The 17,500-nt window shown below is 52.5% G+C and overlaps 1 protein-coding gene across 1 annotated transcript in view; it reads left to right on the top strand.

The window, feature by feature from the left end:
- Positions 1-17,500, top strand: part of LOC132468591 (myomegalin-like) — a 32,074-nt gene that overhangs the window by 9,724 nt on the left and 4,850 nt on the right. The window contains 19 exon segments of the mRNA XM_060066314.1: positions 1,118-1,230; positions 1,516-1,655; positions 2,470-2,621; positions 2,735-2,771; positions 2,939-3,126; positions 3,431-3,547; positions 4,763-5,013; positions 5,015-5,110; positions 5,112-5,350; positions 5,900-6,033; positions 6,036-6,170; positions 6,940-6,988; positions 14,346-14,490; positions 14,493-14,598; positions 14,601-14,635; positions 14,738-14,881; positions 15,090-15,324; positions 16,336-16,616; positions 16,822-17,232. Coding sequence (XP_059922297.1) covers positions 1,118-1,230; positions 1,516-1,655; positions 2,470-2,621; positions 2,735-2,771; positions 2,939-3,126; positions 3,431-3,547; positions 4,763-5,013; positions 5,015-5,110; positions 5,112-5,350; positions 5,900-6,033; positions 6,036-6,170; positions 6,940-6,988; positions 14,346-14,490; positions 14,493-14,598; positions 14,601-14,635; positions 14,738-14,881; positions 15,090-15,324; positions 16,336-16,616; positions 16,822-17,232 — 3,008 coding nt within the window.

Raw genomic sequence — 17,500 nt, 5'->3', positions numbered from 1 at the left:
TTTGAGGCTTTGAAATGTGTTCAGGATTTTCGACGGCCTTACATTTCCAGTCACTGTAATATGATACTGGTGATGCATCACTGAATATTCACTGGGGCAAAATAAACAAGGCAATATTCCTCCAGCGCCACTCTAGTCGTCTGTAGTTCCGGTGGGTGGCTGTGAACCAGACGGTCACTTTAGCCTCAAGAGTCCATCCTGATCTAGTCACTAGGACACAATGAACAAGGCTTTTTACCAGTACACCAAGCACTGCCATTTCCAAGAGCTCATGTCAGAATACACAATAACATGCCCCCCCCCCCCCGAAGGAATCTAATTCTAGATCCACACAAACATAGTACATAAAGTACCATGAGGAGCTTCTTACACTCTCCTTACATCCATCAACCTTAAATAAATCCACTAACGATGCTGATTATACGTTGCCCAGTTTCAACCGAATATCAATCCATAGGTCATAGTATAAATACTTTCTGAATGTCGGAACACATACAATTAGGGTACAAAGTAATCAGAAAAGGACCCTAAAGTTAGATTTCTTTGTTAAGATTTGAACTGTATTTCACAGACAAATATTAAATTCAGATTATGATCCATCGTGACGAACCTGTAAACAACAAGATGTTTCAGTCTGATGTTTCACCCCCGGTCTCAGAGCCCTTGGTCTAGTGCAGAAGGCAGTATAAAGGCAGAGCCTTGAGCATAATCTGCTCATCCCCATCCAGAAGATATGAGGCACACCAAACTGCACACGTGTTCCAAGAGTTAATTATATGACATGTTATATAACAAAGGTTTTCGTAGCCACTGTACACTAGCTATGTAGAGACGTAGCATTGCCCTTAACAAGTTGTGGGCATCATGGCTCCAGCAGAGAAGAGATTAGGTCTAAAGGTTACACACTGCATTTGTCTGTGGCATCCAATGAGGGCTGTGTTATCCTGCACAGTGCTAGTGTGTCTCTATGTTAACCCAAGCAATATACATGATCCTAATGCACATTATAAAGACCTCTATCAGGGTCTGAACCACTGTATCATGTGTAACTTCATCATACACATCGCATCATTGATACACACACACATAACTGTTATTGTTTAATTTGTCCTTTAAGAACTGAGCTCTGAAAGTGAGGATGATGATGAGGACGATGCCAACAGCGCGTATACCTACAGCGTCGACGAAGAGGACTCCAGACTGACCGCTGAGTCCTTGGGGAACATGAAGGTAGGATATGATGAAGAGAATATACGATTATATAGACACAAAAAACAGCTAAATAGTTAGGAAACCAAAAATCGAAACAGTTTCTAGCTGAAATACTGTAATTTGTGAAACATACAAACTGCAAGTAATTTGGGTTTGAGTATTTTGGTGATGGTGTGCATGGCTTACAAACTCTCTCTCTCTCTCTCTCTCTCTCTCTCTCTCTCTCTCTCTCTCTCTCCCTCCCCCCCCCCCCTCTCTCTCTCTCTCCCTCCCTCCCTCCCTCCCTCTCTCTCTCTGTGATAGGGCCCAGAGTGTGGGTTCGAGGGCCCTGGTCTGGTGGAGGTGCAGCAGCTGGTGCAGCAGAAGCGGGCGGTGGAACGGGAGCTGGGGGAGCTGAAGGCTCAGCTGGGGACAGCCGGCTTCACCTCCCTCTCCCAGATGAGGTAACCTCAACGCCCTTCAGGGTGTCGACTCACATAAACCTGGCCGCTTTGATTCTGTTTTTTTTTCGCTTCTACTCTTGAGTTGATCTTATTGGTAGTAATGTTATTATTATTATTTTTTTAATTATGCCAAAAAGGAACTCACCCAATCTTACATAATATATTTTTTTAAATGTGATGTTCTGTACAATATATAATATAATAAATATATAATACATAACCATTGGTGCTGATCATTAGAATAAAGTAGAGCTGTCAGTTAAACGCGTTATTAACGACGTTAACGCAAACCAAATTTAACGGCGTTAAAAAAATTATCGCGCGATTAACGCAATTATTTTATTTAAAAAAAAAAAATTCTTTTTTTTTTTCTTTTCTTTGGCTCAAAACAAAGAAGCAGTAGCCTGACTGCTATGTTCAAATTACATTTGTTCAAAGCAGTCGTTTAATTGCACTATAGGCTCTTTTTTTGTATCGTCCTGTTTTGATCAGTATATGCCAATGTTGTTATATAAAATAATTTGCACAAGGCAAGCCGATACACTTCACCATGTTGATAAGAGAATTAAAATGAGAATAATTATGGGACAAAAAAATCAAGGGATATTTAGCATAGAAAAAGAATTTGCGATTAATCGCGAGTTAACTATGACATTAATGCGATTAATCACGATTAAATATTTTAATCGCTTGACAGCTCTAGAATAAAGTGATTAATAAGGCTCTCTCCTCTCTCTCCCTCTCTCTCTCTCTCTCTCTCTCTCTCTCTCTCTCTCTCTCCTCTCTCTCTCTCTCTCTCTCTCTCTCCCTATAGGAAGGCACTGCTCAGCCTGCGCTTTGAGAACGAAGGCCTGAAGCAGCAGCTGACTGACGGACCCCCCAGCCCCCCAGTTGACCCCCCAGCCCCCCCAGCCCCAGCGGCCTCAGGTCAGCCATGCGGAGGAGCTGGAGGAGGAGGAGCTGGATGTGACCATTGAGGAGGAGCTGGAGGAGGAGGAGGCGGACTGTGAGCAGTGGGAGGCCTGGGACAGTGAGCTGTACCTGCCTCAGGGCCGGGGGCCCCTCACCCGGCCCCCCAGCCTGGACCTGGGGGCGCTGCTCTCCCGCTCTCCACAGGTAGGGGGCGCCGGACAATCGATCATAATCAATATAAACAAACCCAAACCCTGTGTGACAGGCAGGATACTGAATATTACAAATATTGACGGCACGTCCTATTGGACTGAGGATGTCTCTCTCTCTCTCTCTCTCTCTCTCTCTCTCCTCTCTCTCTCTCTCCTCTCTCTCCCAGAGGAGTTGGAGGAGGCCCCACAGCGGCCCCGGAGGCCCCAGAGGCCCCGGCGGCGGGTAGGAGGCCGGCTGGGCGCCTGCAGCAGCAGGCCAGCCTGGCGCTCCAGGAGAGGCCTGATGGTGTCGGAGGCCACCGTGCAGGCCCAGGAGGAGCAGCTCAAAGACTACCGCCTCCTGCTCAGTGAGTGATGACATCACACCTGGAACAGCCAATCATGGCTCACCGGACGCAAGTGATCCAACAATATGCTTTTACTTTACAACACCAAAACACAAACGGCCTCCTGGTGTGATAATAGAATAATAATCACGTCTATAATCTCATGGTAATGAAGCGGGTATCGAGGTCTCAGGTCTATAAGCTTTGTGCGTGTGTGTGCGTGCCTGCCTGCGTGCGTGTGTGTGTGTGTGTGTGCGTGTGTGTGTGTGTGTGTGTGTGGTGTGTGTGTGCGCGTGTGCGTGCGTGTGTGCGTGCGTGTGCGCAGCGGAGCCCTCGGTGCAGCAGAACAGTAAGCAGGTGCAGGTGGACCTCCAGGATCTCGGCTACGAGACGTGCGGCCGCAGTGAGAACGAGGCGGAGAGAGAAGACACCAGCAGCCCAGGTGAGAACATCTGGAGAACCTTTAGAGGAGACACCAGCAGCACAGGGTAGAACATCTGGAGAACCTTTAGAGGAGACACCAGCAGCACAGGGTAGAACATCTGGAGAACCTTTAGAGGAGACACCAGCAGCACAGGGTAGAACATCTGGAGGAACCTTTAGAGGAGACACCAGCAGCACAGGGTAGAACATCTGGAGAACCTTTAGAGGAGACACCAGCAGCACAGGTCAGAACATCTGGAGAACCTTTAGAGGAGACACCAGCAGCCCGGGTAGACTGGAGAACATCTGAGGAAACCTTTAGAGGAGACACCAGTAGCACAGGTCAGAACATCTGAGAACCTTTAGAGGAGACACCAGCAGCACAGGTGAGAACATCTGGAGAACCTTTAGAGGAGACACCAGCAGCCCAGGTGAGAACATCTGGAGAACCTTTAGAGGAGACACCAGCAGCCCAGGTCAGAACATCTGGAGGAACCGTCGGCGGAGACCTCTGAGCTGACGGGAGGAAGCATTCCGACCACAAACTGCAGCTACTGAACAAACAGAATGGAACCATCGATGGAGAGGAGAGAGCAGACAGCTATGAGGCAGACTATTAATAGACCTCGTCAATAATCTCGTTGTGTGTTCCATGTCAAGAGATGGTTTCATGTTCTGAACCCGGAGGGGTTGATCTGAGTGGGACAAGCCCGCAGCGGTCATCTCCTTGTGTCGCTGTGACCCCCCCCCCTCAGACTCTCTGTCCCCCCCCCCCCCCTCAGACCCTCTGATCCTCCCCCCCCCCCCTCAGACCCTCTGGTCCTCCCCCCCCCCCTCAGACCCTCTGGTCCCCCCCCCCCCCTCAGACCCTCTGGTCCTCCCCCCCCCCCTCAGACCGTCTGGTCCCCCCCCCCCCCCCCCTCAGACCGTCTGGTCACCCTTCCCCCCCCCTCAGACCCTCTGGTCCCCCCCCCCCCCCCTCAGACCCTCTGGTCCTCCCCCCCCCCCTCAGACCCTCTGGTCCCCCCCCCCCCCCCCCCTCAGACCGTCTGGTCCCCCCCCCCCCCCCCTCAGACCGTCTGGTCACCCTTCCCCCCCCCTCAGACCCTCTGGTCCTCCCCCCCCCCCCCCCTCAGACCCCTCTGGTCCCCCCCCCCCCCTCAGACCGTCTGGTCACCCTTCACCCCCCCCCCCCCCCACCATGAGTCAGCCTTCTCCTCTCCTCCCCCCACAGAGTTTGACGACCTGGAGATGTGCACGTCTCTGGAGTGCGGCTCCCAGTGGTGGCCCGCCAACCGCCCGGCCGCCCCCACCGCCAACACCACCTCCTCCAGCGCCACCGCCACCACCCCGTCCTCCACCCACCCCGGCACCGCCCCCTCCTCCACCCACCCCGGCACCGCCCCAGTAGGAGCGCTGCCCGCGCGGCGAGAGGCGCGTGCGCTGCAGCGGCTGGTGGAGGAGCTGCGGGCGCAGCTGGCGCGCCTCCCAGGCGGTGGTCCGTGGCCTCCAGAGCCGCCTGCGCTCCTGCTCCTGCTCCTCCTCCTCCAGCGACCCCGCCCCGGCCACGCCCCGCAAGGTCCAACTGGGGCGGCCCGCAGGAGGAGGGGGAGGAGGAGGAGGAGGAGGAGGGGGGCTGGGCGCCGGTGGGCGCGGGGGGGCAGCTGCGGGAGCTGGTGTGCCGCGTGGGGGCGCTGGAGGACCAGCTGAGGACCGGAGGCAAGGCCACGCCCCCCCGCGGCGAGGAGGGGAAGAAGGCGCCCGCGCCTCGCCTGGGTACGAGCCTCCGTCACGTCTCCGTCCCGGCTAACGAGCACCCAACGTGTGGTCGTTAGCATCGAGTCCGTCACATGACGGCCGCTTCGGTTCATCACACTGGAAACTTTATCTCACACACATTTAATAGTAAAACTCCATGACGGTAATTCTTTAAAGTCATTAAATGACTTTTTGCACCGTCAAATGAGTACCTGTGCCGGTGAACACCTTCATAGCAACAGAAGTTATATCCCACGAGATGTTCTAGTATCAAAAATCTGTGACTGAACCCCTCAACTCCTCGCCTCTCTTGTACCCCCCCCCCCCCCCTGCAGTAGGTTCGACCCCCTGACCCTCTCTTGTACCCCCCCCCCCCCCCTGCAGTAGGTTCGACCCCCTGATCCTCTCTCCGTACCCCCCCCCCCTGCAGTAGGTTCGACCCCCTGACCCTCTCTCGTACCCCCCCCCCCCCCCAGTAGGTTCGACCCCCTGACCCTCTCTCGTACCCCCCCCCCCAGTAGGTTCGACCCCCTGACCCTCTCTCGTACCCCCCCCCCCCCCCCCCAGTAGGTTCGACCCCCTGATCCTCTCTCGTACCCCCCCCCCCCAGTAGGTTCGACCCCCTGACCCTCTCTCGTACCCCCCCCAGTAGGTTCGACCCCCTGATCCAGGCCCAGGCGCGCGAGCTGTCCCACCTGAGGCAGCGCCTGCGTGAGGGCCGGGCCGCGTGCAGCACCCTGACCCAGCACAGGGGGACACCACCAAGGCCTTGGAGGAGCTGCTGCGCGCCAACGACATTGACTACTACACGGGCCAGAGCTTCAGGGAGCAGCTGGCCCAGAGCGCCTCGCTGGGCCAGAGGGTCGCCCACAAGCTCAGCGGACGTGAGTGATGAAGGGGGCGTGACGCAGGGTCCTTCAATACACTGAGGGGAACCCAAAGCCCTCTTAGAGCGGCCCCCTTATGGCTGAGATGAACGGGTTGTTTAGTGTAACGGTAAGACAGGCGATCGTCTAAAGAGGTTTAATATACCAGCGCTGTCGCTGAGATCTTTATTATATATACTAGTAAAAACTAAATATAAAGATGGAATAGCTCCGTTCATGAGCAGTTTCCACGGTTATTCCTCAGGACTCAGAGAAGTCAACGTCTAAACGTGTCGTGTTTGGGGATTATATTTAACATCGCTCCCCTTGTTATCGTTCAGACTTCTGCTCTTTTGCCCGAGGCCATCTCACTCGCTCGACTTTGACCACAACTCCCAATAATTGAACTCCTGCAAAAGCGTGTTTAACCCATCGAGGGCCATAGAGTCCATTTACTCATATCCTAACGGTTGCAAGACGTCTGCATCAAGTCGAATTCAAATTGAAGTCTTGAATTCAAATCCCAGATTTGTACCAGGATCCATCAATAGCAACAGTACTTTGTAACCCACTCCGTCACCTTTCATCTGAAATAAGAGGTTTGGTTTTTCCTTTATGATGGATAAACTTGTGCGCTGAAGCCATGAAATCCGATGCAATGTAGTGTAGTCCCTTCAAATAAAGATTCACACGCTAACACACACACACACACACACACACACATATATTTTTTTTTCAAAATATCCTAAAGAAGTGGTTGTATGCTTTGTTTTGCCTTTTCCATCAGGAGATCATCCAGAACACCCCGATGATAAGACTGAGCTGCTGGCCATCCGGTCAGTGCTGAGGACTCTCATTGTCTGTGTGTTTGTGTCAGTGTGTGTTTGTGTGAGTGTGTGTCAGAGTGTGTTTGTGTGAGTGTGTTTGTGTGGGTGTGTGTCTGTGTGTGTTGGTTGATGCGGGTCTACAGGGGTTTGTCTGTTATGTGGTCCGCGTCACAGGAAGGAGGGCTCATTGGAAGATATCGATCAGATCGTTTCCCTCGTTGTTCCATCGTAGCGAGGCCGATCGCTAATTACTGACAGAGCTGATTAGTGTCAGGGCCGCTGAGCAGCCTCACAGATGAGGCAGCTTAGGCCTTCAGGCTCAGGAAGAGAACTCCTGTGTGCTCGGCTGCTAGGGTTGGTTCACTGCAGCAAGCAGGAGAATTTAGAACAAAATGCACATATACACGTACATAAATGATATATTGATATATAATATATTATTATTATTATTAAAAATACATGTCAAGACACAAAGCACTGTGTGTGTGTGTGTGTGTGTGTGTGTGTGTGTGTGTGTGTGTGTGTGTGTGTGTGTGTGTGTGTGTGTGTGTGTGTGTGTGTGTGTGTGGTGTGTGTGTGTGTGTGTGTGTGTGTGTGCGTGCGTGCGTGCGTGCGTGCGTGCGTGCGTGCGTGCGTGCGTGCGTGCGTGCGTGCGTGCGTGCGTGCGTGCGTGCGTGCGTGCGTGCGTGCGTGCGTGCGTGCGTGCGTGCGTGCGTGCGTGCGTGCGTGCGTGCGTGCGTGCGTGCGTGCGTGTGTGTGTGTGTGGGGGGGGGTATTGCACCTCATCCACCTCCATTCAATATATAAAGACAATAGACCTGTTAGAAATGCTTTTTACTGCTAAGAAGGCCTCTTGTGGCTCATGCTCTAACCCACCCTCTATCTTGTGGCTCATGCTCTAACCCACCCTCTATCTTGTGGCTCATGCTCTAACCCACCCTCTATCTTGTGGCTCATGCTCTAACCACCCTCTATCTTGTGGCTCATACTCTAACCCACCCTCTATCTTGTGGCTCATGCTCTAACCCACCCTCTATCTTGTGGCTCATGCTCTAACCCGCCCTCTATCTTGTGGCTCATGCTCTAACCACCCTCTATCTTGTGGCTCAATGCTCTAACCCACCCTCTATCTTGTGGCTCATGCTCTAACCCACCCTCTATCTTGTGGCTCATACTCTAACCCACCCTCTATCTTGTGGCTCATGCTCTAACCCACCCTCTATCTTGTGGCTCATGCTCTAACCCACCCCTCTATCTTGTGGCTCATGCTCTAACCCACCCTCTATCTTGTGGCTCATACTCTAACCCACCCTCTATCTTGTGGCTCATACTCTAACCCACCCTCTATCTTGTGGCTCATGCTCTAACCCACCCTCTATCTTGTGGCTCATGCTCTAACCCACCCTCTATCTTGTGGCTCATGCTCTAACCCACCCTCTATCTTGTGGCTCATGCTCTAACCCACCCTCTATCTTGTGGCTCATACTCTAACCCACCCTCTATCTTGTGGCTCATACTCTAACCCACCTCTATCTTGTGGCTCATACTCTAACCCACCCTCTATCTTGTGGCTCATGCTCTAACCCACCCTCTATCTTGTGGCTCATACTCTAACCCACCCTCTATCTTGTGGCTCATGCTCTAACCCACCCTCTATCTTGTGGCTCATACTCTAACCCACCCTCTATCTTGTGGCTCATACTCTAACCCACCCTCTATCTTGTGGCTCATGCTCTAACCCACCCTCTATCTTGTGGCTCATGCTCTAACCCACCCTCTATCTTGTGGCTCATACTCTAACCCACCCTCTATCTTGTGGCTCATGCTCTAACCCACCCTCTATCTTGTGGCTCATACTCTAACCCACCCTCTATCTTGTGGCTCATGCTCTAACCCACCCTCTATCTTGTGGCTCATGCTCTAACCCACCCTCTATCTTGTGGCTCATACTCTAACCCACCCTCTATCTTGTGGCTCATACTCTAACCCACCCTCTATCTTGTGGCTCATGCTCTAACCCACCCTCTATCTTGTGGCTCATGCTCTAACCCACCCTCTATCTTGTGGCTCATGCTCTAACCCACCCTCTATCTTGTGGCTCATGCTCTAACCCACCCTCTATCTTGTGGCTCATACTCTAACCCACCCTCTATCTTGTGGCTCATACTCTAACCCACCCTCTATCTTGTGGCTCATACTCTAACCCACCCTCTATCTTGTGGCTCATGCTCTAACCCACCCTCTATCTTGTGGCTCATACTCTAACCCACCCTCTATCTTGTGGCTCATGCTCTAACCCACCCTCTATCTTGTGGCTCATACTCTAACCCACCCTCTATCTTGTGGCTCATACTCTAACCCACCCTCTATCTTGTGGCTCATACTCTAACCCACCCTCTATCTTGTGGCTCATGCTCTAACCCACCCTCTATCTTGTGGCTCATGCTCTAACCCACCCTCTATCTTGTGGCTCATGCTCTAACCCACCCTCTATCTTGTGGCTCATACTCTAACCCACCCTCTATCTTGTGGCTCATGCTCTAACCCACCCTCTATCTTCGACCCACTAAACTGCAACACAACCTTGAACCAGTGAACTGGCTGCAATGTCACTTCTTTGACGTCAGAGTGATTGACGTCACCTCTGTCTGAACTGAAGGGCTTCTGGCCTCACACCCCCCTCAGCCCTGCTGCGGTTGGACGGACTGCTGCTAGGACTAAGGGCTGGTTCAGGGAGATAGAGAGAGAGAGAGAGAGAGAGAGAGAGAGAGAGAGAGAGAGAGAGAGAGAGAGAGAGAGAGAGAGAGAGAGAGAGAGAGAGAGAGGGACAGAGTGAGAGAGGGAGAGGGAGAGAGAGAGAGAGGGAGGGGAGAGGGAGAGAGAGAGAGAGAGAGAGAGAGAGAGAGAGAGAGAGAGGGACAGAGTGAGAGAAGCGAGCATTGACTCATTACATGACTTATAATTACATAAGTCATGTTATGATTTATCTCATTTTATAATGCTGTCATCAGGTTGGGTCATTTGTGGTTCAGTACCTTATATCCCCTCAAAACATGTTCAGTGCAGCATATTATGCAGGCTACATCACGTGCACTCACATCCATGCATTAATAATAATAACCTTTACACAAGTAGTGCAGAAGTACTGTTTAGAGAGAGAAGCTGCCATGTGCTAATCTGATCTAGCTCCACCAGATTTAAGCAAATGTACCATTCAAGAGCAGGGATCTAAGAACTGCCATGGGCATTTTGGCACGGTGCCTGGTTGGCGAGTCCTTCAATCTTCTCTAATACTGTATAATGCATATTTCTTCATGAGCTGCACTAGTTCAGCTCAGCTTAATGTGTTTGAGAGGACTAATGCTGAACACACATGGACTCCCATGTGTGCTCTCAGCAATAGCTCGGGGAGGTGGAACTCCATCCAGCCAACATCTTTATTCTGTTTCATAACAGGCTGCTCTTAGCTTGTTGCTACAGTGCTGCAATTACAGACAACTATAACAAAACTACTAGTAACGTGAGAGAGAGAGAGAGAGAGAGAGAGAGAGAGAGAGAGAGAGGGAGAGGGAGAGGAGAGGGAGAGAGAGAGAAAGAGAGAGAGAGAGGCTTTCAGACAGTCTTTCAGTAGACAGCCTTTAAAGGAGACTCCAGCTACTGAACCTATTGACTCTCCAGCTCCATCTCTTTTAATGTTTGATATACAGTATATAGCTCATATGGTGTAGCTTGCACAGTCTGATGGGGCAAGGCGGTTAAAGCCATTGCAGGCTAGTTGGGCTCAGTGCACATAGGCTGGGCCACTAATCAGGTTAAGTTATTAAGACTGTGCATTGAGAGGGAAATAGGTCAGGGACAGCTAATGCAGAGCCAGAGACTCTGAGATACAGAGATAGCTCGAGAGTGAATGAGAGAGAGAGAGAGTAAGAGAGAGGGAGAGCTGGGGGGGGGGAGAGAGAGAGAGAGAGAGAGAGAGAGAGAGAGAGAGAGAGAGAGAGAGAGAGAGAGAGAGAGAGAGAGAGGAGGAGAGAGAGAGAGAGAGAGAGAGAGAGAGAGAGTGTGGTGCGGAGGGAGAGAGAGAGAGAGAGAGAGAGAGAGAGAGGAGAGAGAGAGTGTGGTGCGGAGGGGAGAGAGAGAGAGAGAGAGAGAGAGAGAGAGAGAGAGAGAGAGAGAGAGAGAGAGAGAGAGAGAGAGAGGGAGGGAGGGAGGGGGAGAGAGAGAGAGAGAGAGAGAGAGAGAGAGAGAGAGAGAGAGAGAGAGAGAGAGAGAGAGAGAGAGAGAGAGGTGTGTGGTGCGGAGGGAATAGGGGATGAGCGTCACTGCTGCTCTCCACCAATAGCAGCACAGGGGCCAGAGTCCTCTGAAGCTGTGTGTGCGTGGATGTACAGACACTGGACCTGTAGCGTGATGGACCCTCACACCTGGACCTCTGCCGGTGTGACACGGGCTGCTTTGTGCTTGGAGCTCGAATGCCATCTTGGATTTTCCTTTTGATTACTTTTGAAAGAATATTTCCAAGGATTTTACAACAAACAGGGAAGAATTCCCCCGGTGCTGATCATCATTGTTTGAGTTGCGACTTGGTGCCTTCGTGTTGATTCATTGGATGGAATAAACCTCAGCTTGACGGATTCTAGCATCCGAAGGATGTGGACGCATGGTTTGAGATCTAGAGACTGACGTGTTTATAGCGTGTATTCAGAAAGTACACACAGAGACACACATTCACACTGACAGATGTCAGAGCATGTGCTGTTTTGTTTGCATCCATTGAAAGTCCCTCGCTCTCTCTCTCTCTCTCTCTCTCTCTCTCTCTCTCTCTCTCTCTCTCTCTCTCTCTCTCTCTCTCTCTCTCTCTCCCTCCCTCTGATGGTCAGAGCAGCGTGAGTACAGCAGCCCTGGGGGGCAGAGGTCCCTCTATGGACTCCCTCCTTTCTTCCCTTCTCCTCTCTATCTCCCCCTCCTCCAGTGGGGGCTGGATGTGTGTCTCAGCTGGGGGGGGAGTAGGGCCCACCTCCCTCCAGGCTTCATAACAGGGGGAGGAATGGATACCAGAGGAACAGAGAGCCACTCTGGAATCGCTTGGAGATCTACTTTTCTCAAACCTTATTTGATTAAAGTCTTCCATTAGACTAAGTACTTGGTAGAGTCGCACACTGCTGCACCACGCTAAGTGAAGCTTATCGTTTGCAGCCTATTCATTATTCAAGCTTTGATTCTGTGGCTCTGAGGTGGTCTGGCTTGAGTCTGTGTTTCGTCCTCCTTAAAGACCTGCGATCAACACTTGGAGGTTAAATCCCCGTTGCCTGAACCACCACTGCCACCTCCTCTAGATGTGTGCGTGTGTTAACGTGAGCGGGGTTGGACACGTGGTGGAATGACCCGCAGCTTGGCTCCCGTCAGGGACCCACCGCCGCGCCCGTGTCACCGCCGCCCTCCCCGGGGAAAGCCTAATCCGGGCTTTAAGTCTTTTCTCCCGGGTGTCCGGTCATCCTCCCTCCCGGCGCTCCTCGCTCACCCCCTGGTCCCGTCGGGACGTCCGCTGCACTCCTCTCGGACCGCCGAGGGGGGGGAACAGTTTACCGAGGGACCCCCACCTCACACCCTGCAGAACCGTTAAGAGGTTCCCACCACGGAGGCGGTGTCGGCCCTCGAGGTCCGCACCGTGCTGCCTCAGGGGCCCGCCAGGACGGGGCCCCCGGGGGTCCGGGGAGCAGGGGGGACGGAGGGGGGGTGGGGGGCCGGCCTGGGGGCCCGGTAGCCCAGCAGGGCGGGGGCGGGGGCGGGCCAGCGGGCGGCCCAGGCGGCGCCCCGGAGACACATGGCTCCCCTCTGGAAGTCCATGCTGTCCAGAGCAGCCCGCTGTACCGGGCCTCGCTGTACTCCTTCTCCCTGTGGGAGTGGAGAGCCCAGGAGAGGGAGCTGGCCCTGCTGAAGAGGCACTCGGACAGGGAGAGGACGAGCGCACTCACACAGCTGGACAAGTAAGAGAGCGGCGCTGTCGCACGGAGCTCTGTGATAGGACGAGGAGGAGGGTGATGGGGATGCGAGCGCCACTGTTGATTGCTGTGTAATACACTAGCTTTTCAAAAAACAGCGTGGTAAATATTGTCCCTCTCAGCATTGTCATATAGTTATATAGTATTTAATGACAATTATTATGTAATGTAGAGCGATTAAGAGGCTCTGTGAGGGTGAACCCGACTCTTGGTGTTAATAGGACCGATGACATGTACGTTAAAGTGTGTATGGGTCTGGGGTGTATGTGTGTGTTTGTTGTCCTAACCTTCAGCCCATTATATCCTTGTGCCAGCGCTTCAGCGTTCATTACATCAGCTGTCGGGGACAGTGTGTAGGGCAGCTTCATCTGGGGCACTATACAGTTGGCTGCTTTTTTCCGAACTTGTGTGTGTGTCTGATCTCTCTGTGTGGGATAATGACATAAGTGCCTCGTTCGGAAGCATTTAAATATTATTTTGCTTTGTTTTTATTGAATTCACGTGATAAAACATGCCATTTTGCATTGTGGAAATTTGCGAATTAGTTGTGCGAATTTGCGAATTAATATTTCCCTTGAAACAAGATCTTACTGATAGAATATATAGTCGAATAAATAATGCATTGTGCACTACTAATTAGTGTCCTTTAGGTGGATTTATTTTCTTGACAAATTTGACAACATATTTTGTCATGTATTATTTTTTTAACTTATATAACTGTTCATCTAATATTTAGTCACACTAGTTGGGACCACTATTGAGGCGAGTTATTTAGCAGAATAACTATATATATGTGTGTGTGTGTGTGTGTGTGTGTGTGTGTGTAATTGTGTCTGTGCGTGCATGTGCGTGGCTGCGCAAGTGTGTGTGTGTGTGTTTGTCTGTGTGTTTGTGCGGTGTGTGTGTGTGTGTGTGTGTGTGTTTGTGCGGTGTGTGTGTGTATGTGTTTGTGCGGTGTGTGTGTGTGTGTTTGTGTGTGTGTGTGTGTATGTGTTTGTGCGGTGTGTGTGTGTGTGTGTGTATATGTGTTTGTGCGGTGTGTGTGTGTGTGTGTTTGTGCGTTGTGTGTGTGTATATGTGTTTATGCGGTGTGTGTGTGTGTGTGTGTGTGTGTGTGTGTGTCTGTGTGTGTGTGTGTGTGTGTGTGTGTGTGTGTGTGTGTGTGTGTGTGTGTGTCTGTGTGTGTGTGTGTGTGTGTGTGTGTGTGTGTGTGTGTGTGCGTGCGTGCGTGTGTGTGTGTGTGTGTGTGTGTGTGTGTGTGTGTGTGTGTGTGTGTGTGTGTGTGTGTGTGTGTGTGTGTGTGTGTGTGTGTGTGTATGTGTGTGTGTGTGTGTGTGCTCCCTGTCTGACTCTGTCTCTCGGTCCAGGCTCAGTAAGGAGCTCCAGCAGAAGGACAAGGTCATCGAGTCTCTGCGGGCCAAGCTGGACCAGCAGCAGTCCCATCACTACGGCAACCAGCGCTCTGACACGCCCTGCAGCAGCCACGCCCTCTCCGACACCACCACCGGGTCCGACAATCGGATCGCATCTCCTATGTGTCCGATGAGCGGGGCTCCACCAATGAGGACCTGGAGCTCAGCTCGGAGATGGACGCGGCCAGTGAGTTCGGTCCGGAGGGACGGGGGCGTCGGCCAGATCCAGCACAGGTACGTTCACTGTACCTCTTATAATGAATGACATCCCTTCCATCAATCAGAAGTAGCCCTGCTCTGATTGGTCCTCGAGCCGCTCAGTGACTCTGTGTGTTCTCCGTTCCCAGGATGCCCGTCCCGGTCGGAGGCCATGTCCCACCATCCGTCTGCCCCCCCGTCCCACGCTTCCTCTCACAGAGCGTTTTCCTCCTTCAGCTCTCCCAGCATGCACTGGGCTCTGCACAAGGCTGCCAGCTCCCACAGCCAGACAGGTGAGAAGGCGTCAGGTCACCTGGGCAGCGTGCCTTCAGACTCGGGGTACAGACGTTGTGGCGTGTGTGGGAGGGTTCATCCTCATGGTTCCTCCCTACTCTTCCTCTGATCTATCTGTCCTTCCTCACGCTCCACCGGCCCTGCTCCTCATCCTTTCTCTTCTTCCTCTTCCCTGCTTCCTGCCCCCTCCTCTCTCTCTGTCCGTAGTTCCCGGACTGCCTCCTATCCCTCTGTCTTCGTCTGCGCCCCCCTATGCTGGGGCGGCCCCCGCCTTCACCTCTAGCCCCCCCCCCCCATCCCTCCTCCGGCCCCCGCCGACCCCCGCCCTCTGACCCCCACTCCCATGTCTTGCGCCCCCGTTTCCGAGGCCAGCGGGGGGTGGGGTTCTCCCTGGCGGAGGTGCAACAGGAGCTGCACACGCTGCAGCGGCAGCTGGGACACAGTGAGAGAGCGTGCACACGGCCGCCGTGGCCCATGTGTGTGTGTGCGTGTGCATGTGTTTCTGACCACGTGTGTGCGTGCATTGGTTCAAACACGTTTGTGTGTGTAATGGTTCTTTGAGTTTAATATAATGCAATTAAAAACTAACATGAATGTCTTTTATAAATAATGACTTAACCTTTGACATAACACCTTAATGGTGTCGATCAAATACGTGAACTCAAGTCTGAGAACACAGATTTGGTATCTGTGGGATATTTGTGGCCTGGAATGTTATGAAATTATAGTAATAATGTGGCACATAGTCGTGCTATGGCCATCTGCAGGATAGTAGACCGAAAGGCTGGTGGATGGAGTCTGATGTCACATGAGGGCAGCTGACACAGGATGGGAGCTTACTTCTCCCCTGATACTTAAGGTTGGAAGCAATGATAGCTGCGTCCTACAATATTGCGAGCCTGGTGGCCCTGGCCTAATGATTTTATCATAAAAATTCATAGCTGTAAACATCGGGAATATGCATATGTTGTGCTTTGAATGTATATCTCTGCCATATTTGGCGTTGTTGCTATGAATTTAAGACCATATAGTCCAACAGTCACCTGGTACATGTGTGCCAAGTTTGCAGCTTTTTCCACCTCCGGAGACTCAGTTACACTGCAAAGTAGTTATTGTGTTATTTTTTCTCCTGTCATTCACAAACAGCCTCACTCTCCTCTTGGATGACACACTTTTCCTGACTTAGCTCTCGTCAATCCAAGCGTTACTGGGTTGACTGTCTTCTCAATCGAGTCAAACCCTGGAAAACTTCAAAATCTCTTATCTATCTATTTTCCTCTTCCATGTTCCCTCTTACTAACCTTTCCGTGTTTTCATTCTCTCCGAGCATGGTCCAGATCTCCCAGTGTCTTCCTGCTGAATCTGCCGTGTGACTAACAGCCCCCACTGACAGTATGCTCAGCCCTCTGCCTCCAACACACATCACAGTACTGTGTTCCTGGTCCTCCTGCAGGCTCCTCCTACGCCCCCCCCTGGCCCTCCAGAGGACCCCTCTGCTGGGCCCCCCCACGACCCCCTCCGGCTTCCCGCCCCTCGTTACCACGGCCTGCTGCCCGCGCCGCTGGGCGGCCCCGCCCACCTGGCGGCCGGCCCGGCACCATGCAGGCGGAGGCCGGCCTGCTGGAGGGCAGTGCATTGTGGGACATGAGCTACGGCGGCCTCGCCATGAGGGCGGCGCCGGACCTGTCGTCGGGGTCGTCCGGCTACCAATCAGGCACCAGCACACAGGTAGAGGTCAGAGGTCACTCGCTGCGGGCAAACTGGCGACACCTGCGTGAACGTTCTGAAGCCAAACGTACCTAAAGGTTTCTGGAGCCAGTGTCGCTGTGTGTGTGCTGAGCTGGTCGCTGTGTGTGTGCTGAGCTGAGTGTCGCTGTGTGGTGCTGTGCTGAGTGTCGCGTGTGTGTGCTGAGCTGAGTGTCGCTGTGTGTGTGCTGAGCTGAGTGTCGCTGTGTCGTGTGCTGCAGGCTCAGAGCTGATGAAAGAGCATCTGAGGGAGATCCGCAGCCTGAGGCAGCGTCTGGAGGACTCCATCCAGACCAACGACCGCCTCCGGCAGCAGCTGGAGGAGAGGCTGGCCCTCGCCGCCAGAGAGAAGGGTAACGCACACACACGCACACATACACGCACACATACACACACACATACACACACACACGCACACATACACACACACATACACACACACACGCACACATACACACACACATACACACACACACGCACACATACACACACACATACACGCACACATACACACACACATACACACACACACACACACACACATACACACACGCACGCACGCATACACACACATGAACACAAACACACACACACACACACAAAAGCTTGACTTCGTACTCTGGTGCCTTGATTATACCACAGCCTCCTTTACACTCCAGCTATGACCATCATCCTTATTGACTCCATCCCCTCGTTTTACTAAACTATTGTACTATTGGTACTGGTGGAACTATTGTACCCCACCTCTCTCTCTGGTTCACTCATCAACCTCTGTATCCTCATCTCCTCTCCTCCGCCTCACTCCTCTCCCTCTCTGCTCCTCCTCACTCCTCCTCACTCCTCATCACTCCTCTCCCTCTCTGCTCTCCTCC

This window comes from Gadus macrocephalus, chromosome 12 (genome assembly GCF_031168955.1).
Source record: "Gadus macrocephalus chromosome 12, ASM3116895v1".
Lineage (NCBI taxonomy): Eukaryota > Metazoa > Chordata > Actinopteri > Gadiformes > Gadidae > Gadus > Gadus macrocephalus.
This window is presented reverse-complemented; position numbering and strand designations above follow the sequence as displayed.